Source organism: Podarcis muralis, chromosome 9 (assembly GCF_964188315.1).
Source record: "Podarcis muralis chromosome 9, rPodMur119.hap1.1, whole genome shotgun sequence".
Classification (NCBI taxonomy): domain Eukaryota; kingdom Metazoa; phylum Chordata; class Lepidosauria; order Squamata; family Lacertidae; genus Podarcis; species Podarcis muralis.
The window spans coordinates 21,243,549-21,265,949 of NC_135663.1; the positions used below are offsets into that span (position 1 = coordinate 21,243,549).

General features: G+C 42.2%; 1 protein-coding gene across 1 annotated transcript; it reads right to left on the minus strand.

Annotated features, from left to right (window-relative positions):
• Positions 1-438: 438 nt before the first annotated feature.
• On the minus strand, positions 439-21,945 carry DNAJB14 (DnaJ heat shock protein family (Hsp40) member B14). The gene is made up of 8 exons (XM_028743384.2): positions 21,472-21,945; positions 11,146-11,320; positions 7,467-7,612; positions 6,065-6,247; positions 5,165-5,259; positions 4,301-4,410; positions 2,361-2,533; positions 439-1,009 (listed from the first exon to the last, which is right to left on the minus strand). The coding sequence occupies exons 1-8, from the start codon at positions 21,602-21,604 to the stop codon at positions 885-887; spliced, it is 1,140 nt and encodes a 379-aa protein (XP_028599217.2). The 5' UTR covers positions 21,605-21,945; the 3' UTR covers positions 439-884.
• Between the last annotated feature and the right edge of the window lie 456 nt (positions 21,946-22,401).

A 22,401-nucleotide genomic window follows, 5' to 3' on the forward strand; every position in this document is an offset into this window, starting at 1 on the left:
ACCTTCCATTTCTAAAGGATTTGCACGTGACCCTAAGTCATGCTAAACTAAAAAATATGGAGAGGTGGGTTGTACAGCAGCACTTGCTTAAATATACCTTGTTCTTTTCTGAACACCAAAACAGAATGTGATTAAGTACCAAAAGTATCTGTGTACTTCTCTTTTTTGGTGCCAGTGTGCCACTTAGCAAGAAACAGTCTGGTACAGATGTCTGGTTCGTCACTGCTTAGATATACAGTATTAAAACTACAGCATGAATGCTGAAACTCTGGTATCAGCCAGTCTTATCCAATCATCTCATAAGAAATCCACATGGCCAATTACTTTTTAAAAAATACTCCTTCAACCTAGTAGATTTTATGCAGAGAGAAAATTGTTCCTGTTTTCTTTCAATTCCACACACTTGACATCTGAATAAGGAATGATGTAGTCATACTATTTGTTCCATCCATGAGATTAAAGGGTTTAATGCATCTAAATGCCTTTGAGATTTCTTTAAACATTTTTATATACACAAGTCTTCTTTTTCCACACATATTTACATGGCAAGTATTTCAGAAGAAGAACCACTATGTCTACATCTCCACAAGCGTAGCAGCACATTGGAGCTGCTTCTTGTAGAAAAAGAAATCACAGAAGCTCTGGGAGTAAAACTTAAATGACAATTCAATGATGTAAATATATGACCTTGTCATATATTTCAGACTAAGAGGCTATTAAATTATATTGGTACTTCAGGATAAGGTTTTTGGAAACAGCTAGACAGCAGTTTTACATCCCTCTTCCTTTTCATGACGGAATAGTATTTTCTCAGTTTACAGATTTTTCTTTTTATACATAGAGAGAGAGAGAGCATGTACAGGCAGTACATTTCAGGATTTAGCTCATTCTCCCCGATAGATACTGGTCAACCGTTCTAACTCTCTGCAGTTATCCATGGAGATGGCTTCTGCTTTCCTTCGAAGACGTTCGTCTCTGTACACTTTTGCTGCATACAGTAAATCTGTTTCTTTAAAAACAAAAACAAAGTAAATAAAATATATTGGCAATAGCTGACAAATGTTATTTATTTCATAAAATGTATACACCACTTGAGTGTAAAAACCCTCAAAGTGGTTTACAAAAAGAGAAAACAATAAAACGTCATCTATTTCTTTAATATGATGCCAATACTAAAATGATTCAGATCCACAAATTTTCAACCTGCCAGAGAGTACCCTCTTCTCTTGGATGCCATGTGGCTTTCACTTTTCTCTCTCCACCTTTTTATTTAACATATAAACTTGCCCTATAACAATGGATCATAGAAGCCGTGTACCAACCCAAGCTGGAAGAAGGTACTCTAAGCCACTCATGCAACTTACAAACCCAGTCCTTTAGAGGGACTACCTCTATCCAAATTACAAACCCGGTCCTTTAGGGGGAGTACCTCTCTATAGTTTGCACTGAACCTAAGGCTTATTGGCCCTCATCCTCCTCATTACCACAGCCCAGCATTGATCAAGATAGACACCCTCATCTGGATTCAATATAAAGGAAGGCGGGAACCCCTAGGTGTTAACTGACAAACAGCTGACACAACATTCCAAGTCCCCAGATGACCTCACCAAGCCATTTCATGTAGTTGTTAAAAAGCATGGATAAGGCAGAACCCTTCAGGACCCCAAAGCCAGTGATGGAGTTGAACACCCGCTTCTGTCCAAGTACAAGAGGAACTACTGAACAGCAATGCTGTCCACACCCAATCAAGCAACATCTTTAGGAGGTTACTATAACAGATACTATTAAGAACAGTGTCCAAAAAAACCCACAGGGCTACACTGTGTCTCCCTACTAGCAAACATAATCCCACAAGGCAACCGAGACACTTTTGGTGCCGAAACCAAGGCTAAACCCTGAATGAAATGGATCTATAAAATGAGTTTAATTCAAGAGTGTCTGAAATTGGTCAGCAACCTGCTTGAACATCTTCTCCAGGAAGAGGATGCTAGCCACCAGAATATAATTGTTGAAGTATTCGGAGTCCAAATAAAGTCCCCCCCCCCCCCGAATTTTATGACTGCTTCTGAGGAGGTTGGGGTCATTCCCCCTCTTGCTGACAACAAATATAGCACTTCCACTGCAACTGTTCGAAGCACTCTACAAAGATCACCTTAATAATTCTTATACAAGAAGGGCCTTATAAGTCAAACAAGGAGGGCAGGTGGGTGTGGTTTAGGGAAAATGAAACTGGATCTCACAAACCTCTGAAAAGGGGGGAAACTCCCTTAGGATCCATGCCAGTATCTCATTCTATTCAGAGCTACATGTTATTTTGGTATAATGCCTTTATTTTTTAAAAAATCATAAGGTCCACTTACTTTGTTGCCTCTCTTTCCAACAGTTATTTCGAATGTTGGACACATAGTCCTCTTCCACACTCTTTTCCACCTTCTGCAAATTTGCACCTTTATATTCATTTTTAAAGTCCTTGTTGACATAATAAGCAACACCCAAGTTTTGTGTCTGCATCTGAATGGTCTGTCCTGAACCCCTGTAAAGAGATCCCATACTAATTGTCAGCTGTCCGCAATGTTGTCAGCAAAGAAAAATCAAAGAGGGTTTCAGATTCATTGCAACATAAATAAGAGTTTTCACGAAAGTCTTTACATATATAAAACACCAATTTGCCATGTCTGTAAAGAAGGAAACAGCAATGTTGTAAATGATGTCTTGTATCTGGTGTCTGATTTTCTGTAAACTCTATACCTTCCATGTCGTTGGTTTGCTAAAACATGTCTAGAGCTTATCACAATGATGTGGGCATTCTATTGAGTTAGATTGCTCCTAATTAGATATCCCATTAAATTAAATCCTAATTAGATATCCACATTAAATATCCCAGCATGCAATTTGCCTTTTTCACAGCTACTGCACACTGGATCAACATCTCCACCAAGCTATTCACAACAGCAAAGTCTCACTCCTGAGTCAGTCACTGCCAGTTCAGACCCCATGAGTGGATGTGTGAAAGATTCCCCCCCCCCACATGTAACACTTTACACTTGTTTACACTGAATTGCATTTTACAGTCCTTTTTGGAGAGGTCCTCTATCTTTACCTTTGCTCCATTTTGTTTTATTAATATACAAGAAAATATATTTTCATATTAAAGGGTTAAATTAAGAAGTTCCCTCTGTTCTTAATTGCCTATATTTACAGAGCCAGCCGGGTTAAGATGGTGGCTTCCAGTACCATAGGAAACTGGAAGCTAGTAATGCTGAGGACTTCTCACCTTCTAGGGAGAGGCTATCACTCGAGTAGGAGGTCCTGGCCTCTGACACATGCAAATGCAGTCTAGCTACTAACAACGAATCTACTATTAGCATGAAAACATAATGCACGTTGCATTAGTACATGGGTAGGCAAACTAAGGCCCGGGGGCCGGATCCGGCCCAATCGCCTTTTAAATCCAGCCTGTGGACGGTCTGGGAGTCAGCGTGTTTTTACATGAGTAGAATGTGCCCTTTTATTTAAAATGCATCTCTGGGTTATTTGTGGGGCCTGCCTGGTGTTTTTAAATGGGTAGAATGTGTGCTTTTATTTAAATGCACCTCTGGGTTGTTTGTGGGGCACAGGAATTTCATTCCCCCCCACAGTTCATCCCCCCCCCAAAATATAGTCCAGCCCCCCATAAGGACTGGCCCCCTGCTGAAAAAGTGTGCTGACCCCTGCATTAGTACATAAACTACCAACAGAAGTAAGTATCAGAAGTAAAGCCATTTGTTTTAAGCAATCCAAATAAGCACTAGGATTCCACTCACAAAAAGCCTGAAAATAGCTGTGGTTGCCATCTCCAGATCTCCAATTCTAAAAATCAAAACTCAGAACCACTTGTAAATACTTCTTAGTTACAGCATCATGCTGCTAGTTTAAAGTGCAACCAAATGGGTAAATTTCACTGTAAGCTCTACTTTAAACCTTGTCAAGGACAACCATGTGAGAAAGCATTAAGGCCTCTTTTCCCAGTAAAGGTCAAAAATAAGGCGCAGAACCCCTTAGCAACACTGACCTAAGTGATGTAAACATAGCACAGACCCACAATAAGCCATTGTTCAGCAGAACTGAGCTTCTATATTGAGCTAGTTTTTCAAGGGGGTAATAGGAGCATTTCCTGCTTTTGGATTTTCCTGATCATTTCTGAATTGGTGCACAAAAGGAGAAAAGCTCTGCAATACATAAAGCTTGAAAAAATACAGGAACAGCAGAGGTATTTTAAAATATCCATGTAAACCATGAAAATATTAATAGTACTACTTACGATCTTGGATATAAGGAGTATGGAGGATTAGACACCATCAACTGGCTCAGCAAAGAGACAAGGATCAGCACAATAATTGGCATCAGCTGGATGAACATAGAGAAGCCGCCCTGGAGAAGGAAACAGCAATCAGATAGACAAATCACAGGGTGTTTTGTTTTTGTTGGGAGGAATCTAGTCCACCATCACCACCACTTTCCTAGACAGGAAAGATGTGTACACCCCAAAAGACCTATAGTGGATTCCTGTCCAGTCTTTTATTGAAAGCTCTGGAAGGAGATAGGTTGCACTAATGAATAGTTGCCTTATGTGTAATATTTCTCTAACTTCATATTGTTAAAACCTATCACTTCATGTCCTATCCTCATGTGAAGCCATGGCTTAGAGTAGCAGTTCTCAAACTTCTTCCTCTTCGCCACACTTGCCATCCTCTCCTGCCACTCACTACACCCTTTGAGAACCACTGGCTTAGAGGAATTGCAGGAATTCCCATAGAGGAGTAAAAGCAAGCTGCTTGTAGCTCCTCTTTATAAACTTTATGCCGCATATATAATTAAGTGCAAGGGTGCCACTACTGTAGCCCAAAATCTAATGTAGGCTACAATATTATGAAGAGGTACCTGGGGGTGAGCCACAATGGGTCTTACTTCTGAGTAAACATCATGCATAGGATTCCTCCATTAAAATAAGATATGCTAGTTCAGAAAATTCGGAATTAGGTTTTTAACTGTTACTGTTTCCTTGCATCTGTTTACTAAACAGGCACTCATTTAGACAACAGAGCTGCAAGGCATGCTGCTCATTAATATTACTTCTAGGGGCGATATTTCAAAAAAGATAAGTTCATGCAAAAGACAAACATACATCACCCCTCTCCTCTTCTCTTTCATGCCCACTATGACGATGTTGATTATGGTGACTGTAGCCAGACCTTCCATTAGAAAATGAATGCACACTGCCTACAGGGGAGAAAACATTTAAAAGATCGTATTGGGAGCAGAAAAAACATGACAAGGTGAAAAAGTAAGTACTCAGCTGTACTCGTTTTGAGGCAACACTATAGGCAATGCAGAATGCCATACTAATTAGTACAAATAATATATTGCACCTTCAAGAAAAAGGCATAACAGTTTATTGGACCACTGGCTGCTAGTGGGCAAGGCAAGCATTTAAGTTTCACAAACTTGTTCTTCAGGTTTGGGAAAAGCAAATCTGGTTTTAAGCAAAGCACTGGGAAACATTAAATAGTTCATGGGAGCTCTGATATCATTGTATGAGAACCTTGCTGGTACATGAGGTAATGGTTGCTGAGCATGCTAAAAGGTAAAGGGACCCCTGACCATTAGGTCCAGTCGTGGCCGACTCTGGGGCTGTGGAGCTCATCTTGCTTTATTGGCCGAGGGAGCTGGCGTACAGCTTCCGGGTTATGTGGCATGACTAAGCTGCTTCTGGCGAACCAGAGCAGTGCATGGGAACGCTGTTTACCTTCCCGCCGGAGCGGTACCTATTTATCTACTTGTACTTTTTTTGTGCTATAGAACTGCTAGGTTGGCAGGAGGCTGAGCATGCCAGAATAGATTTAATCAGTTACAAAAGCACTTCTTACACCCCATTCATTTAATACATATGTACAACTCAAGGTGGCTGATCTACCTTAGGAAAGGGAAGTGGGAGATATTTGGGACTGACAAGTGAATGGGAAGGATGATACAGAGGGAGTGAGATGGAAGTGGTGTGCTAAGGCGAGGTGATCAGTGAATATACCTGTTGGAAATGCCCCACCGAAGAACATGTTAAAAAGGTCCTCTGGAGTAATATCTGCTTCACATCCCCTGTGGAAGTTAAATCTACCGTTGCCAGGATGGCTGCATGGCTCTTCACTGCCTGTGAGGTCATATTGCTTTCGTTTTTCTGGATTGCTTAACACAGCATATGCATTTCCGATCTCTGAAATGCAGAGTGCAGGGGAAAGAAGCATGGGAGAAAAGAAACATTTTAGATACACAGAGAAAGAAGTGATACATTGTACTTGTATTAATTCACAGGTCAGACGGGGACCCAGACTGCCTGACTTGCAGTGAGCCACTTTTCCACACTGCACATAGACAACATTGGACATGGTCTCAAACATGTCTGGGGGTTGATGCATGGCACACAGTCTAAAAGGAGTAAGGAGTAAGTGGTTGTTGTCCATTCCCCCTCCCCTTTGAAACATGGAAACAAATGTATAGTACAGATACCAGTGTGACTATAGCACTGTGAAATGCTTTGGGATGCCTCATAGGAAGCAACTTATTTATAAATAAAATAAATAACAATGCAAGTAGGTATCACAACAGAAAGTGTGTTCGGTAACATATAAACTTGTGTTCTTTTGGTGCAAGCAGTGCTTGGCCATAGCTGTGCCCAGTTGATTTTTTTATTTAAATACAGTGGAACCTCGGTTTTTTCGCCAACAACCCAGAAAGGAATGTTTCCATTTTTGAATGCACCTCAGACGCCGATCAGCTTCCGAGGCGCATTTCTCCATTTTTCCAAAGTATTTTGCTGACCAGCAATTGCGCCTCGGTTGCTGAGCCTTTTAGAAATTGAACAGTCTTCCAGAACGGATTACATTTGACAACCAAGGTTCCACTGTAGTAAGTGTTCATGTCATATCACAAACTGTTTAAGAATGCTTTTGAAACAACCTACAGGGACCCTGCTCAAGACTGACAAACCCAGCACCCCCTGGGCACATGAAACAAGGTTCCCAGTAGCCTGGATTCCAGCTGATGGTTTGCTTTTACAACCCAATGCCTACCACCTTGTGTATGAGGATCTGAATATACTGAGCTACAACCGAAGGACCATAAATGGGAGGAAAATAACAACCAGTGCTATTTTTGAAAGGTTTGCAATAAGTTAGTTCTACAGCAGTTTTTATCCTTCCACTTGCAGAAGTAGATGATCACAGATTTAGTTTCACTGTCACATAAAACGCTCTGGCTACAAGGTGTACAGCTTAGTGCAAGGTGTAAAAAGCCATCCTTTTGCAGCTACAAAAGAGCACCTTTGGACCCAACCCATTGTTAAAAGGCTGTGCATTAACACAACCAGTTGGGCAGAAGAGATACACCTGCCCCTGAAATGTTTTCTTTTCTACAAGTGAATTAGAAAATATTACTTTTAAAAGCTTCTGTTGCTCCTGGTGCATGGTTTTTGTCCGGATGAAACTTCAGAGCAAGCTTTCGATAAGCTTTCTTCAAGTCTTCGTCACCTGCATCTTTGGACACTCCAAGGACTTCATAGTAATTTTTACACTTTTTTATACTGCAAGAGGACATTAAACAAAATAACTTCAATTTTAAAACACAACTATTAACTCTTAAAGCACAATTTGAGAAGTTCATTTTCAAACAGCTTCATCTTATGTACAGAAACCACAGTACCAGTATTTTGATATTTTTTTTGCTTTTTTTAGCAGTAATATTACACATACATTGAAAAATCCATGTGTAGAACTATGCCTAATGTTGGTAATGTATTTTATTGTAAAGCAATGTTAACAAAGGAATCCCAGATATAATACACACGCATCCCATATTAGTTACCTGAAACCCATTTAAGTGGGCAGCAGTTTTTATTCTTTGCCCTGTTATAACTTTACAGTTCATGATGGCAAAAGCATTATGAGGTCAATGATGTAACCATCAAGAAAGAGGTGGCTTCAAACACCAGAGACTATAAAGGATAAACTCCAGGGACAAACAGTACAACTATTCTTACGGGGATGGATTAGAAAAAAATGATGGCAGTTTGCAAGCAAAGCTCTTGTGTCTTCTCTTCAAACCAAAGGACACTTTTATCCTATTGCCACAGAATCCAGCAGCTGACTTGTGAAATTATTACTATTATCAAGGTACAATTATTAAATGTGGGTCAAAGCTATACCCACAATATTTGAATTGCATGTACATTTTAAACTGAAAATTTGGACAAAAGTGTTAAGAAGCATAGGAGGGAATATTATGGAAACACCTAGCAGTAGGTAGGTTAGCGATTTCTAAAGAAATTAAATCACAAAATTCTTCTGTTAAAACAGATGAGTACTTTGATACATCTACGTATTAACAAGAGGCAAATCATTTTCATGAACCCTTGCTTGTATGAATATCAATCATGCATGACAGATACAGTTCATTATACTGAAGAAAGAATTGGTAAATTTCCATTAGGTAAAATAATTTGTAACATCTCAAAGCAGATCTGAATATTTCTTTAACAAAAAAAGCAAGGAATCTGCATGGAACCTGAAAGGGTAATAAGATTTACAGTGGCTGTAGTTCTTCAACAAGGAAAGTGCACTCCTTGGAGTCTCATCTTGGTTCCAGCTCCTCTTTGAAGAGGAATTAAAAGTGCACCAAGGACAACTGGTAAATATTTTGGAGGAACACTGATATATCGGCTAAATGGTTTTTAAAATTCCACTTTGATTCAGAGCAACACTAATCCAATAAGATAACGTAGTAGTTCCTACTAATAATAGTTACGAAAATGATCAACCCATCAGGTCCCCCCCCAACTTAATGAGATTAAATGCTGCGATAATATTCCAGAGACACCAGCATTACAATAAGAAATATCTCCATTTCACTTTTATGCTGCCATTGGTAGTTGTGCAGGTTTTGAAGATGATAGCTCTTTACTAGAAAGCTAAGCCCATATTTTGTGTTTCAGAAACTTGGAAATGAAATTTTGCCCACACGAGAAGACATTTTCACCAGACCTCTTTGGTGCAATAAAGTGAGCAGCCTTCTGTTCATGCTTAACCCTTATGCAATCAGTAAAGAGTTATTGCATCTTGCACTGCTCCCAGTTGAACCATACTGTCACCGAGCAACACTCTATTGAAGAACTACAAGCACTCTCTCTTGTGTATAGGATGGGGAAGAAACTAAAATGCTTGTTTATATTTCAGCCTATCAACACACATTATTAGATTCTAACCCGGCAAAAATATGCTTAAACTAATCACTTGGAGATTGTTCTGCTCTATAAATGGTGCTCCTGTGCTTCTTAACACTATTGTCAAAACATTCAGGTGATGTACATGCAATCCAAATGTTGGTATAGCTTCTGTCATATTCAGTGAGGTGCAGAGGTTAAGTAGCATGTTGGAAAAGTAGCAGGAAAATCTATGTCAGCCATGAAGCTCACTGGCTATGTGCCAGTCACTATCTCTTAGCTGAACCTACTCCGCAGAGGAGTTGTTAAGTTAGATGGAGGTTGGGGATAAGAAAAATCTTGTCCATCTCTGTCAGCTTCTTGGAGGAAGGGCGAAATAGAAATTCAATAAATAAGAAGAAGAATAAAAACCTCAGGATGCAGCAAATGTGTGACTAGACCATTTGCACCATATTTTAGAACGTGTTTGGGGAATCTCTGGCCTGCCAGCTATATCTGGCTCCCAGAAGATTCCCACCAGCCACTAGGAACTCTTCAGATTTGCCCCTCCTCCTTGACATTCATGCCAATAGCATATGGGACCCCAGCTAGTCCAGAAGTACAACAGATTGCAAGCACGGGGGCCATTCCACATCAGGACCCTGGCATGGGCTAAGGGGCCTTTTACCCTTTCCTCCTGCACTTGAAAAGTTATCTCACTTACTTCAATGAGAGATTCAATCAGGAGTTGGGAACCTTTTTCCCCCCGGTTGAGGGCCACATCCCCTTGGGGCAATCTATTAGGCGTGCATGCTAAAAGTGACTAGGACTGAAGCCTGTGGTGGGGGAACCGAAGTCCAAAGTGGGTGGTGCACCCTCTTGCTTTTGGGCTTGCTCTCCATGCCCCTGCTTTTCTTTCTCCTTATCACTTGCAAATTGGGTCAAGGACCACATGTTCCTCATAATCTAATTGCTGATTGGATTCAGGTTAGAAGTGAAAGAGTCACTAATACATGCACTAAAGGAAAAGAAGTAGGAAAGGACCTATTCACCTACCATGTTAATAGTAGAATTAAATTAAAACACTTCAGTATATGGAACAATTCAACATATTGACACAGCTGCTGTTTATACAGGCAAAACTTTCTTAGCCATCTCATTTACTGTCTGAAATGATAACAAGCTACATCAGGCTCCAGCTGATATTGACAAAGCATTCAGTCAACATAGCGGCCGTGCGCTCAAACTATGAGACCTTTCAAAAATGGAATCCATGAGTTTAGCTCTCGCATCAGAACATTTAAGTGACAGCTGTACTGCTCTAAAAGGTTGACTTAAAACCTTTGTAAAGAGCAGTGTGATGTTCTCAGCTAAGTTAATATTCTTAAACTGAAATCACACTGCCAACATCTGAAGAGTACTTTTTTTACCTAGACCAGCCTTCCACGACATGGTGCCATCCAGGTTGTTTGGACTACAACTTTGATCAGTTTCAGTCAGCATGGCAAATGTTGTTGTTGGCATCCATCTGGAGTGTGCCTCTGGGGGTGAAGTCAAATGACTGTGTTAGCCTGGGCAGTGTGTATGAAAGTCCTGGGCTGCCCAGATGACAAGACTCCCCCTTTGGCCTCACTGATGTGATCCAAACGAAAGCACAGCAATATGTTTTGCACCAGCTTGGCACCAGGAGTTGCCTGTAGGAGGCTTACAAGATGCCTTAGAGACTCTGTTTCGGATTTTCATAGGGTTTACTCTTCAGCCTTTTCTTCTCCTGAAATTGCAGCATGGCAATTGGTCAGGTATTATTAGAATTGCTGTCCAACAATAGATGGAGGGCACCAGGTTGGGGAACGCTATGCTGTCAGATACACTTGTAATTTATTACTATCAACAGGAAATCTGTTTATTTATAAAAATACCTTTGCACTCCTTCCACTTGATCTTTGGTGTAGGTCTTCCCACTTTCCCCTGCAGCAGATGTACTACTGTCCTTCATGCTATTGGGTTTGTTCTTATCACTTCCACTTGCTGGTTTTCGACAGTAAGCACCACTCCCGGCAGCACTCCCGTTCTTTGAAATTGCTTCCAGTAACACTACAGAAGAAAAGGAGTGTAAGCTACATAAACATAGAAGATACTGCCGATAGGCTTACATTTTGAGGAGAAATGGGGGAAAGAATCAGATAAATGTTCCTAGGCTAATATTTGCAATGCATTCCTATGCAGCAGGTCTACTGAGAATAAGCACCACTGAGTTCAGCAGAACTTACTTTCAAGTAAGTGTGTATAGGATAGCATTTCAGAGCACAATTTGAACCATCCCACCAACGTCCCAAGGAGTTAAGACGAGTCCTAATCGAAAGCTATTGTCAGACGTTCTCCTGCCAGCAGTAGCAAGTGCCCCCAAACAAGGCATTGAAGGGCTGTGGCACTAGCAATCCCTGAGCTTCCTTTATGCCAATCTGGAGGTCACACAATGGAAATGAAGGAAGAACCATCTTCCCACTGCTTCATACACACAGGCCCTACCTTAGATCCCACAGCAAGAAATATCCTTGTCCCCCATATAACAGAAAGAGGTTATGCCAAACTAGCTGATGAATTGCACAGGAGATTGATCAGTTAATTGGTTTATTACTGTGGTTTATTATTCATTTATTATCTTTGTGCTGACACACTGCTATAGACAGTTCAATCACACATCCTCAGAATATATATATTTTTAAAGCACATAAAATAGAGTAGTTAAAAGTGACACAAGACATCTGGACTGATGTCATGAGTGCCATACAAAAGGTGCCTATGCGCTACTATAAGTACCTGCTCAATCATTCCTATATTTCAGGGGTTGGACTAGATGACCCCCAAGGTCCCTTCCAACTCTATGAGTCTGAGATTCTATGCTGCTACTATTACCACAGAAAGTAAGTTCAATAGTTCCTTTTGCTAGGAAAATAATCCTGCATCTCCACACACAGCTTTTAAGGCAAAGCGAAAAAGCAATCATTTCACAGTAATTGCTGAGGCAGCACTGTCTGGTTGATTCAGTCCTGCCTGCAAAGTCTTCAGTGGAGAATCATACTGCAAAATGTAGCACCCAAAAAGGTTGATTCTGGCCCATTTCAGACTATGTTCTGACATCTAAATTATTAAATCCACAGAAAGGAAAACCAAGTTCTCTTGTCAAGAAGGGGCTAAACTTGAGTTATTTCTTCCTGAAAACTGAAACCTATAGTTTCAGTTTAATCAAGATCTTTTTGCTGTAAGAAGCAAAATAGAATCGGTTAGATGATACCATCAGGCAATACTATGATGCAACTAAATTACAAAAATAAGAAATATAAGCTGCCACCTTCACAAGGGCCTCCATTCCGGCTTGATGAAATCTTTGACAGTACTATATTTGAGCAATCAACTGACTCACGTCCTAAACTTCCCAAGTAATGTAATTTTAAACGTATATGATATTAATATTAGATTAAAAAGACTTCCTTGAATTACTAAAAATAAGTTTTAAGATTGGAAAATCCTGAGCACACTTATCAGGGAGCATTTCCCACTGAATTCAGTGCAGGTCACTTCTAAGCAAATACGCTTGGGATCTGTAAAATACAGCCATGGTCTTGAAACGGGTTAAATCAGAACTGCAAGGAAAAAAAATGCTTTCAACAGCCTTAGAAGAAAACTATTTTCTACCATGTTGTTGTTGATCATTACTATTACAGCATTGTAAAAATGCAGAAGGGAAACTTCTAATTAATCAAAGTTATTAACAAAATGCACATTTTTGAAACTAACAGGACTTTGAAACAACTGGGGTAAATAGACTGAATTTATCCCTCAGAAGTCTCCGTCTCCAAAAACTCTTCAGTACATATGGACATATCATGCCTAAAGGAAACACAAAAAAACAGCCTGGGCTTCTCAAAGCACAAAACAAAAATACCAGCTGTTTAGATGGAAGAACAGATTCTTCTGCTCCCAAAGAAGGCACAAATAAATCAGGAACAAATAGGCCTACAGGTGCTATACAGTCCCTTAACAGGTCCCTCCAGGGAATCAAAGATTGCAAGCAAAATATTTGCTGAAGTCCCATCAGTCTTAAGCATGCAAACTACCTCTGTAACAAAGAAGTCAAACTAACTAAAACACCACTGGCTTAAAGTGACATCGAAAGTCATTCTTCCTTCCAAGAACAGACTTAAATGAATTAAAATAAATATAAATAAAGTGATACAAGTTTACCTGACATTTTGAGGGCCAACGTCCTGTAAGAAGAGGGTGGCTAACATTTTGCAGCCCAAAAACCACATTGAAGGTTGGTTAGAACTATTTTTAATATTGTGTTTTAATTGCAGTAACCTGCTCTGGGAACTTCGAGTGAAGGGTGTGTGATAAATTTTTATACTGTAGTATCATCACTGTCCCCCTCAAGGACTGCATGCCACTGTACACTCACATGCGCACACTCACCACACACATAGGTACACTCAGAGAGGCAGGCAGAAACATTCAAGCAGCACACCCCTCCTTTCTGCTGATCAGCCTAGCACTCCAACGGGGAATAAAAGCACTGTCTCTGTTCTTCAGAGATATCAGTCTCTGAAGAGCATCATAGTGCTGGGCTACAAGAGGAACCTCTCCTCCACAGGCTAGTGTTGTGATTGCAAGGAAGCCCCGACTTACTTACAATGATGCCTCTTCTCCCTCTGGCATGGAGCCACTCCTAGAAGGTCTACTCTAAGCACTCCCCTGTTTCCCAAACACTAAGGCCTACTAAAAACTGCATTACGCCAGAGGCAGAAAAGATACCTCCATCTGAAAGAGAGCTGGTGGGCTGCTGCACGTGCCTTTGCGACACTGGCTCACCATCTCTGCCATATGACATCCCTCATCCAGATATTCAAGCAGATTTCCTTAATTAAGACAAATTCCTTAATTAAAGTGAATTCCTGTGAAACTTACTTAGGAGTAATTCTTTAGTACTTACTTTAAACTGAATTTGCAAAAACTAGGTGTGCCTAGGCTTGATTTGATTATTTGCCAAGGTTGCAGCTCTTATGGCTGGTGAAGACTACAAATTTGGATTTGAAGCAGGGCTATGATAATGTTACATGTGCTGCAAAGATCCAGTTCCACTGCTTACTGCAATTTGCACTACTGCTTTTATATCTACTGAAGTAAACAGCAGTATAAACAAGAGCAACTCCCAGGGACTAGCATCAGGCCTTTGGGTTGGCCTAGAACAGGGGATTCAAGTTTACCCCAAAGTTGTTGAGCTTTTTTTTACAAATTTACCCCAGTTGTTGAGCTTTTTTAAAGGATTTTACCCCAGGACATATAGTGCCACATATACAGTGATGCCTTGGGTTACGAGCTTCGTTCGGTCCGTTCTTAACCCGAAACCATTCTTAACCTGAAGCGTGCTTTCGCTAGTGGGGTCTCCCGATGCCGCCATCGTGAAATTTTCATCCTGAGGCAAAGCTCTCAACCCAAGGTACTACTTCTGGGTTAGTAGAGTTTGTAACCCACGGTACCACTGTACGTGCCTGGCCTAGAATACTGTAGATGCTTTCAGAAGGGAACGTAAACACACACCATTCACTTAAATTATTCAGGTAAATCTGCTCTTTTGAGAAATTTAAACTGAACTGCCCACTCCTCAGGTTTTTAATTATAGGGTTCAATTTAAACATGACACTAAGAGTGCAAGAACTTAGACACGCAACATTTCACAACCCTGCAGACCTCTGCTGCTAGGTATGTGACATGCTAACACTGCACACCCAGGTGAGCTGATCTGGCTTATCTGAGATACCGGAGACACAGAATGCTGCAAGGGTTTTACAAAATGTCTGGCAATATGTTTCAGCTGGATCATAGTTGTTGGAGAATCTCTAAATAAAACAGAGCTCAGCTGTACATTCTATGATGGCGTTTACTGAAGAAATTATCTGCTAAGTCTTATTTGTGCTTTTAAAATATACAGTTCATTACCTTCATCTTTAATATTAGGCCCATGCCAGTTACAAACTTGGATATACTGCTATTCAAAACATGACATCCACAGGAAGTATCGTTTGGAAAGCCTTAAGGACAACATTTGATCTATAAAACCCTATGCAGCTCAGGACCACCTCTCCCTGTATGCAATAGCGCAGACCCTGTGGTCTTCATCAGAGCTCCTTCTCCATGCACCTTACTTGAGTGAGATACAGAGGGAGCCACGTGAAAACAATAAGTTTTCAGAAGTGGTCCCCCATACGTGTCTGGCACCATCATTGTCAGTTTTTAAGTGCCAGCCCAAAATCTTTTCATTCACTCAGGCTTTTGGCAACAAAGCCGGTCGCTACAGTGGTGCTTATCTTTTAATGGGGTGCATAGGATTTGCCATGACTTTAGTGTGTTATTGGATGAGCACTTTAGGTACTTTGTATTATATACTGCTTTAAATTTTCTAAGTTAAATTGTTTTTAACTGTTATATTTCTCTTGTTAAGTTGTTTTGAAACTTTTTTCTTTTCTTTTTTTGCAAAATGTAACTAACAAATGTAAATAATAATAATAATATTACTTTTCTTATTTGCAGAAGAATCTTCAAGTAATATATGTACTGGTCCAGGGCAATGACGATACATATTGCTCTGAAAGCCACATATATTTTTGAACATGTTACCTTCACACCAGATTACCAGGGTACACATATTGTGACCTGAAATATAACCAGGTATTTGAAATGAGGTTTATCAGAGCCAACATATATTAGCAAAGCTGTTTGTACTTTCATAGACTGGGTTTCGTCACAGATCAGCCTAGATTAGGCTAAGTGAGTAATGTTTAGCAGGTATCTCAGGAACAACATATATTTGTATGATCCCAGAAAAAGCTCTAAACTGTGGAGGGAATGATAATTTCAAAACATTACCATCTCTTCACTTTTGTATTTCAAATATCCAGCCTTGATTCCACAGTTTAACCAGATTTCAAGTCCTCCTATGCTTTTAGCAGTTGGAAACTGGCTTGAATAAAAGGGAACTTGGGACAATTGTGCAGTCTACAGCGTACAGGAAATAATTTGGACATGGGGAATAGCTAAGTAGTGAAACAAGGAAATGGAAAATTGGAGGCAGGCTTAGCATAAAAGTTTAAGGGCTGAGCACATTTCCACAATCATATGTAGGAATCTGACATCCAATAAATTCAGCTGCCTGAGAATCTACGGTTTTACTTTAAAAGAAGCAAGCCAGTGATGTTCACGTGGGAAATCTTCCATAAGAAAAAAATCCAGTACTTCATTTTTCTATGGAAAAAATATCATTTTATACATTTACTAGTAACAATGAATGGATACCAATTGCAAATACAGTATTAGGCAAGTCTGGAAGCTTCACATTTTTGCTGTATTCACTAAATAAAAGTACAATAGACATGCTAAATTTGATCACTCTCTAGGGTATCAGAAACTTTTTCCATTACAAGTTACGCTTGCCTAGAAAAAAAACTCACACCACTGCTTCTAAACCTGCAAAGATATGCTTAAAGCATGTGGGCAAGAAAGATGGAGGCTGGGTAGAATTTTGAGCGACCTGTGTTTCAGTGATATGCATGGTTGATGAAACTAAAATCATGTAAAATAAGCAAATATATCTTGGGAAAAATCTAGGTCACCCTTTTTAAAGTTTCTACAAAAGCCCAGGATATACATGTAAGTTCATGGAAACCTGAACTTGCTTACTGCCACACTTAAAACTGAACCCCTGCCAGCAAGCTAGAGTTAAGAAACTAGAAATTTATTAACATTTCTCAGTGCCCTCATAGAAACAGATTCCCTGGGATCCCCTTACAGAAGTCAAAACCAGCTAAACCAGACCACCCAGCTACAATGCTATGCACACTTACCTAAGGCTAAATGCCAATGAACTCAGTGGCACTTGAATAGTCCTGCATAGGATTGCACTACACAACTGGTTTGTTTGTTGTGTAGATATACCCCAAAGATCAAGTTTCTAAAATTTCAACAGGTACAACTCACGTATTACCAAGTGTTTTTCCAACAAGACTACATACTTTTTTGCTTTTTACAATAGCAAAAAGAACGAACGAACTGAGGCAACGGTACTGGCTCCAGTTGTATAACAAGAAAGGTGTGGGGGGGGGGGGGAGAGTTGCAAATATACTAAGGCACTTTTAATACAGTGCAGCGCTAACTAAGTCGATACTGAAGTAAGACCTGTGAAATTTAATTACAGCTACTCCCTACTAATTGTGGCTAGAATCATCTCTGCTAATTATCCTATAGAAGTTACGAAACATGACAACAGGATTTCTATAGCAAGGGAGTACCCAGTTCAAAGGTTGCCTCACTAGGTAACTTTAGGTGAACTCACTAGGTAACTAGGCAACTGACTCTCTGGGCTACCTTGCAGAGTTGCTGTTGTAATCCATCAATGAAATAATGGGCATGAAACATGTTGAAACTTATTTATAAATACTGCATAATATCGTCATCAGGATTGGTTTCAGGATATGGGGACACAGGTGGCAACTGCTAACCACTGGGTGAGGTGGAAAGTGGAGAGCCAAACAGCAGGTGGAGCCAAAGCCAGTAAGAGGCAGAGCCAACTAAATCGAGTTTTATTCCCATCCTCCTTCCTGCTGAGTTCTACAATGGCAGCACTGAGACTAAGCAAGTAGAAGCTGACAGCCAGGGCCACCCCCTAGAATGACTAAGTAGGAAGACAGGTAAGTTGGGGCTGGCCATGGCTGACTGAGGTTGGAGGAGCTGGTGTCCTATTTGCCCTAATGGACCAGTCACCACTCATCTTGCTTTTCAGGCCAAGGGAGCCGGTGTTTGTCCACAAACAGCTTTCTGGGTCATGTAGCCAGCACAACGTTTCTGGCACAACAGGACACAGTGACGGAAGCCAGAGCGCATGAGAATGCTGTTTACCTTCCCACTGCAGCGGTATCTATTTATCTACTTGTACTGGTGTGCTTTCGAACTGCTAGGTTGGGAGAACCTGGGACAGAGCAACAGAAGCTCAGCCTGTCATGAGGATTCAAACTGCCAACCTTCTGATTAGCAAGCCAAAAAGGCTCAGTAGTTTAGACCACAGTGCCACCCGCTCCCAATTCCACTGTGTACCATGAAGGGAGGGTGCATAAATGTATAGAGGCAGCAGCTCATACAATACACACTTGCTTTGGGTGGCACTGCGGGGATGACCAAGCCCCACAGCTATCCAGAAGTTCTCCAGCTGCCACCATACCCAACCACTGGATATGCTACCTGCAGCTAATGGGAGTTGGGGTCCACAACATCCGGAGACCATCAGGTTGGGGAAGTATAGTCTGAAGCAGCCTTACTCAACCTTGGGTCCCCAGGTGTTGTTGCTAATCCTTTACCTTTACTCCCATCAACTTCCCCAATAATGGTTGGGAGTCAAACTCTGCCATGAGTGTACGGTCTGACAAATTCCTCCATTGCATCTCTTACAATTTCATTTCTCAGAAGGTGGAAGAACCAACAAGAGAATCATCTATCTTGGACCTGGTCCTCACCAATAGGGAGGAACTGATTGATGAAGTGGAAGTGCTCGGAAACTTGGGAGGAAGTGATCAAGTTCTCCTGGGTTTCAGGATACAGAGGTATGGGAAAACTAAGTGTAGCTGGACACGTACTCTGGACTTTAAGAAGGCCGATTTCAAAAAGCTGAAGCAGCTACTGGGTGTGATCCCATGGTCAGAAATACTCAATGAGAAGGGAGTCCAAGAAGGATGGGAGTTTCTAAAAGGAGAAATATTGAAGGCCCAAATGCAGACAATACCAACAAGAAAGAAAAGTGGGAGGCATCTAAGGAAACTGGTGTGGCTGCATAAGGAGCTTACAGATGAGAGGAGAGTTAAGAAGGGCATGTATAAGAAATGGAAGAAAGGGGAAATCACAAAGGAGGAGTATACATGAGTAGCCAACAGTTGCAGGGGGAAAGTCAGGCTGGCTAAAGCTCATGGGGAATACAGCATGGGGACTACGTCCAAGATGGATGATCCTCAGCATGGGGAATACAGAGAAATGCAATTGGGTGACAGAGAAAAGGCGGAACTACTCAACATCTACTTTGCCTCTGTCTTCACCCAAAAGGAAAGTGAGCCCAACCTGGTGATAACAGAATAAATGATGTAAGGAGGGAGCTGCAGCCCAAGATAGGAAAAGAGGTAGTAAGGGAACACCTAGCTACTTCAAATGAATTCAAATCTCCAGGGCCTGATGAGCTGCATACAAGGCTACTAAAGGAGCTTGTGGATGTAATTTCAAAGCCTTTGTCTATTTTCTTTGAGAATTCTTGGAGAACAGGTGAGGTTCCTACAGATTGGAGGTGGGCAAATGTTGTCCCCATCTTCAAAAAGGGGGGAAAGGAAGACCCAGGTAACTACCAACTGGTGAGCTTGACATTGATACCAGGAAAGGTCCTAGAACAGATAATTCAACAGTCAGACTGTAAACATTTAGAAAAGGATGCTGTGATTACTAAGACCCAGCATGGGTTTCTCAAAAATAAGTCATGCCAGACCAATCTGATTTCTTTTTTTTATGGAACTACAAACTTGGTGAATCAGGGAAATGCTACGGACATACTGTATCTTATTTCAGTAAGGCTTTTGACAAAGTCCCCCATGATAGTCTCACGAGGAAGCTGATAAAATGTGAGTTGAATGAGGTAATTGTTAGGTGGATTTGTAGCTGATTGACTGACCAAACCCAAAGAGTACTCATTAATGGTTCCTTGTCATCCTAGAAAAAAGTGACATGTGGGGTGCTGCAGGGTTCTGTTCTGGGCCAGTTGTTGTTCAATGTCTTTATAAATGAATTGGATGAAGGAACTGAGGGGATGCTCATCAAATTTGCAGATGACAATTAACTGGGAGGGGTAGCTAATGCCACAGAAGACAGAATCAGAATTCAAAATGACTGACTGAAGAACTGGGCACAAGCTAACAAAATGAATTTCAATAGGGACAAATGTAAGGTTCTGCACTTAGGCAGGGAGAACTATAGGCACAAATATAAGATGGGGGACACCTGGCTTACTAGCAGTATATGTGAAAAGGATCTAGGGGTCTTGGTGGACCACAAGCTTAACCTGAGTCAACAGTGTGATGCAGCAGCAAAAAAATCTAATGCTATTCTAGGCTGCATCAACAGAGGTATAGTGTCCAGATCAAAGGAAGTAATAGTACCACTCTATTCTGCCTTAGTCAGACCACACTTGGAATACTGTGTCCAATTCTGGGCACCACTAAACATCTGACTAAACATTCAAAAAGTATTTCTGACAGTAAGAGCTGTTCAGCAGTGGAACAGACTCCCACAAGAGGTGGTAAACTCTCCTTCCTTGGAGGTCTTTAAACAGAGGTTGGATGGCAATCTGTCATGGATGCTTTAGCTGAGGTTTTGCATTGCAGGAGATTGGACTCGATGACCCTTGGGGTCCCTTCCAACTCTAAGATTCTATGTTCCTATGATCTCTAGCTAGCAGGACCAGTGGGTCAGGGTGATGGGCGTGAGACTCTTAATCTCAGGGTCAGGAGTTTCAGCCTGACGATGGGCAAAAAATTCCTACATGGCCGGGGGCTGGACTGGATTACCCTTGTAGTCCCTCCCAACTCTACAATTCTATGATTCTATAATATTGATACTTCAATCCAGCATGGGACTCTCAGGAGGTCCCCCACCCCCCAAAAAAGTTAACCAATAAACCTCAAAATTACCAAGTTGACTTCAAATCTAACCAAAGAGCTTCACCCATCACTGATGTTTCCCAAAAATGTTTATATATTCTAGATGGAAAGTGCAAAAAAAGCGTCTTTCATTACGATCTGATGAGACTCCTGGCCCGTTCTGTTTTCAGCAGCAGCTTCAGGAACAGGATCATTTGGGGGCCCAAAGATGAGAAAGGCTGGTTCCCCTGCCTGCTATAAAGAGCAAGAGCAAGAGCAGCAAACGCCGCCCTCTCTCTTGCCGGCTTCCCGAGACCAGACCCCAGAGATGAGGCGACGGAGTTTACCCGACACCTCCTTATTTTTCCTCCTTCTAGACTCCGGACACCTGACCGTGAAGGGAGGCCATGCTAGGATCCCAAGGGCGCTCTCGAGATACAAGGGCCACCTTTCAGAGGGAGGCGCGCAGCCTCGGCCAAGAGCCCCGCCGGGGGGGGGGGTCCTCTCGTTCGGGCGCCCCGCGCTCACCTTTGGCGGTCTCGGTCGGGTAGAGCTTCTGGGCCTTGTTGAGGAAGCGCAGCGCCCGCTCCCGGTTGCCGGCCTCCAGGGCCTCGCGGGCGATCTCGATGCATTTCTCCGCCTCGTCGCGGTTCCCTTCCATGGGCCTGTCCTTCCTCCGCCTCCGCCCGCCGCAGCGCAGGGAAAAGGCGCCTGACGGGGCCAGCCGGGCGGGCGGGCGAGCGCCGCCGGGGCGCTGAGGCGGCCGGGGGTGGCGGGGTTGGCGAGAGGGGCGCTCGCCGGGGCCTTTCCGCGGGCCGCCTCACTCCGCGCCTCGGGGGCCGCTGCCGGCGGCGGCGGGCGCCCTCCGCTGCATCGCCTTCCGCTTCTCCCGTCAGCGACGTCGGCTTAAGGCCGCTTGCTCGACGCACCGGAGCCGGCCGGGCCCAGCACCGCCGCCGCCGCCGCTCTCGCTTCCGGGGACAGGCTCCGTGACCGGCCGCGAGGGTCGCTTTGCGCAGGCGCGGCCGAAAAGAGCGCTCGCCTCCCAAATGCCACGACGCGAACGCAGCTTCTCCGAGCGACCAGTCGGGGGCGCAGCCCAACCCTGACGGGCAGATGGGCTCAGGGGGCAACTTATCTGCCTGCTCCTCACCTTTCAATACACTTCAAGAAGCTTTTTCTGGGTGAAGAGTATTTTCTTTAGTACCTTACGGTATTAGACCCAAGCTGTGGTTTTAGGACAAGGTGAATTAGATCTCACTTTCCCGGAAATGCAAGATGTTAAGAGGACCACATCTAGTTTTTTAGGAATGTGCAACAGGGATTGGGAAACTGTGGCCCTCCAGATGTTGGACTCCCAACTCACACCATGCTGGCTACATGGATTTATTGCTGTTTTTAAATTGTCATAACCCACACTGCTGCCTCATGGTGGAGTGTTAAGAAATCGGTAATATT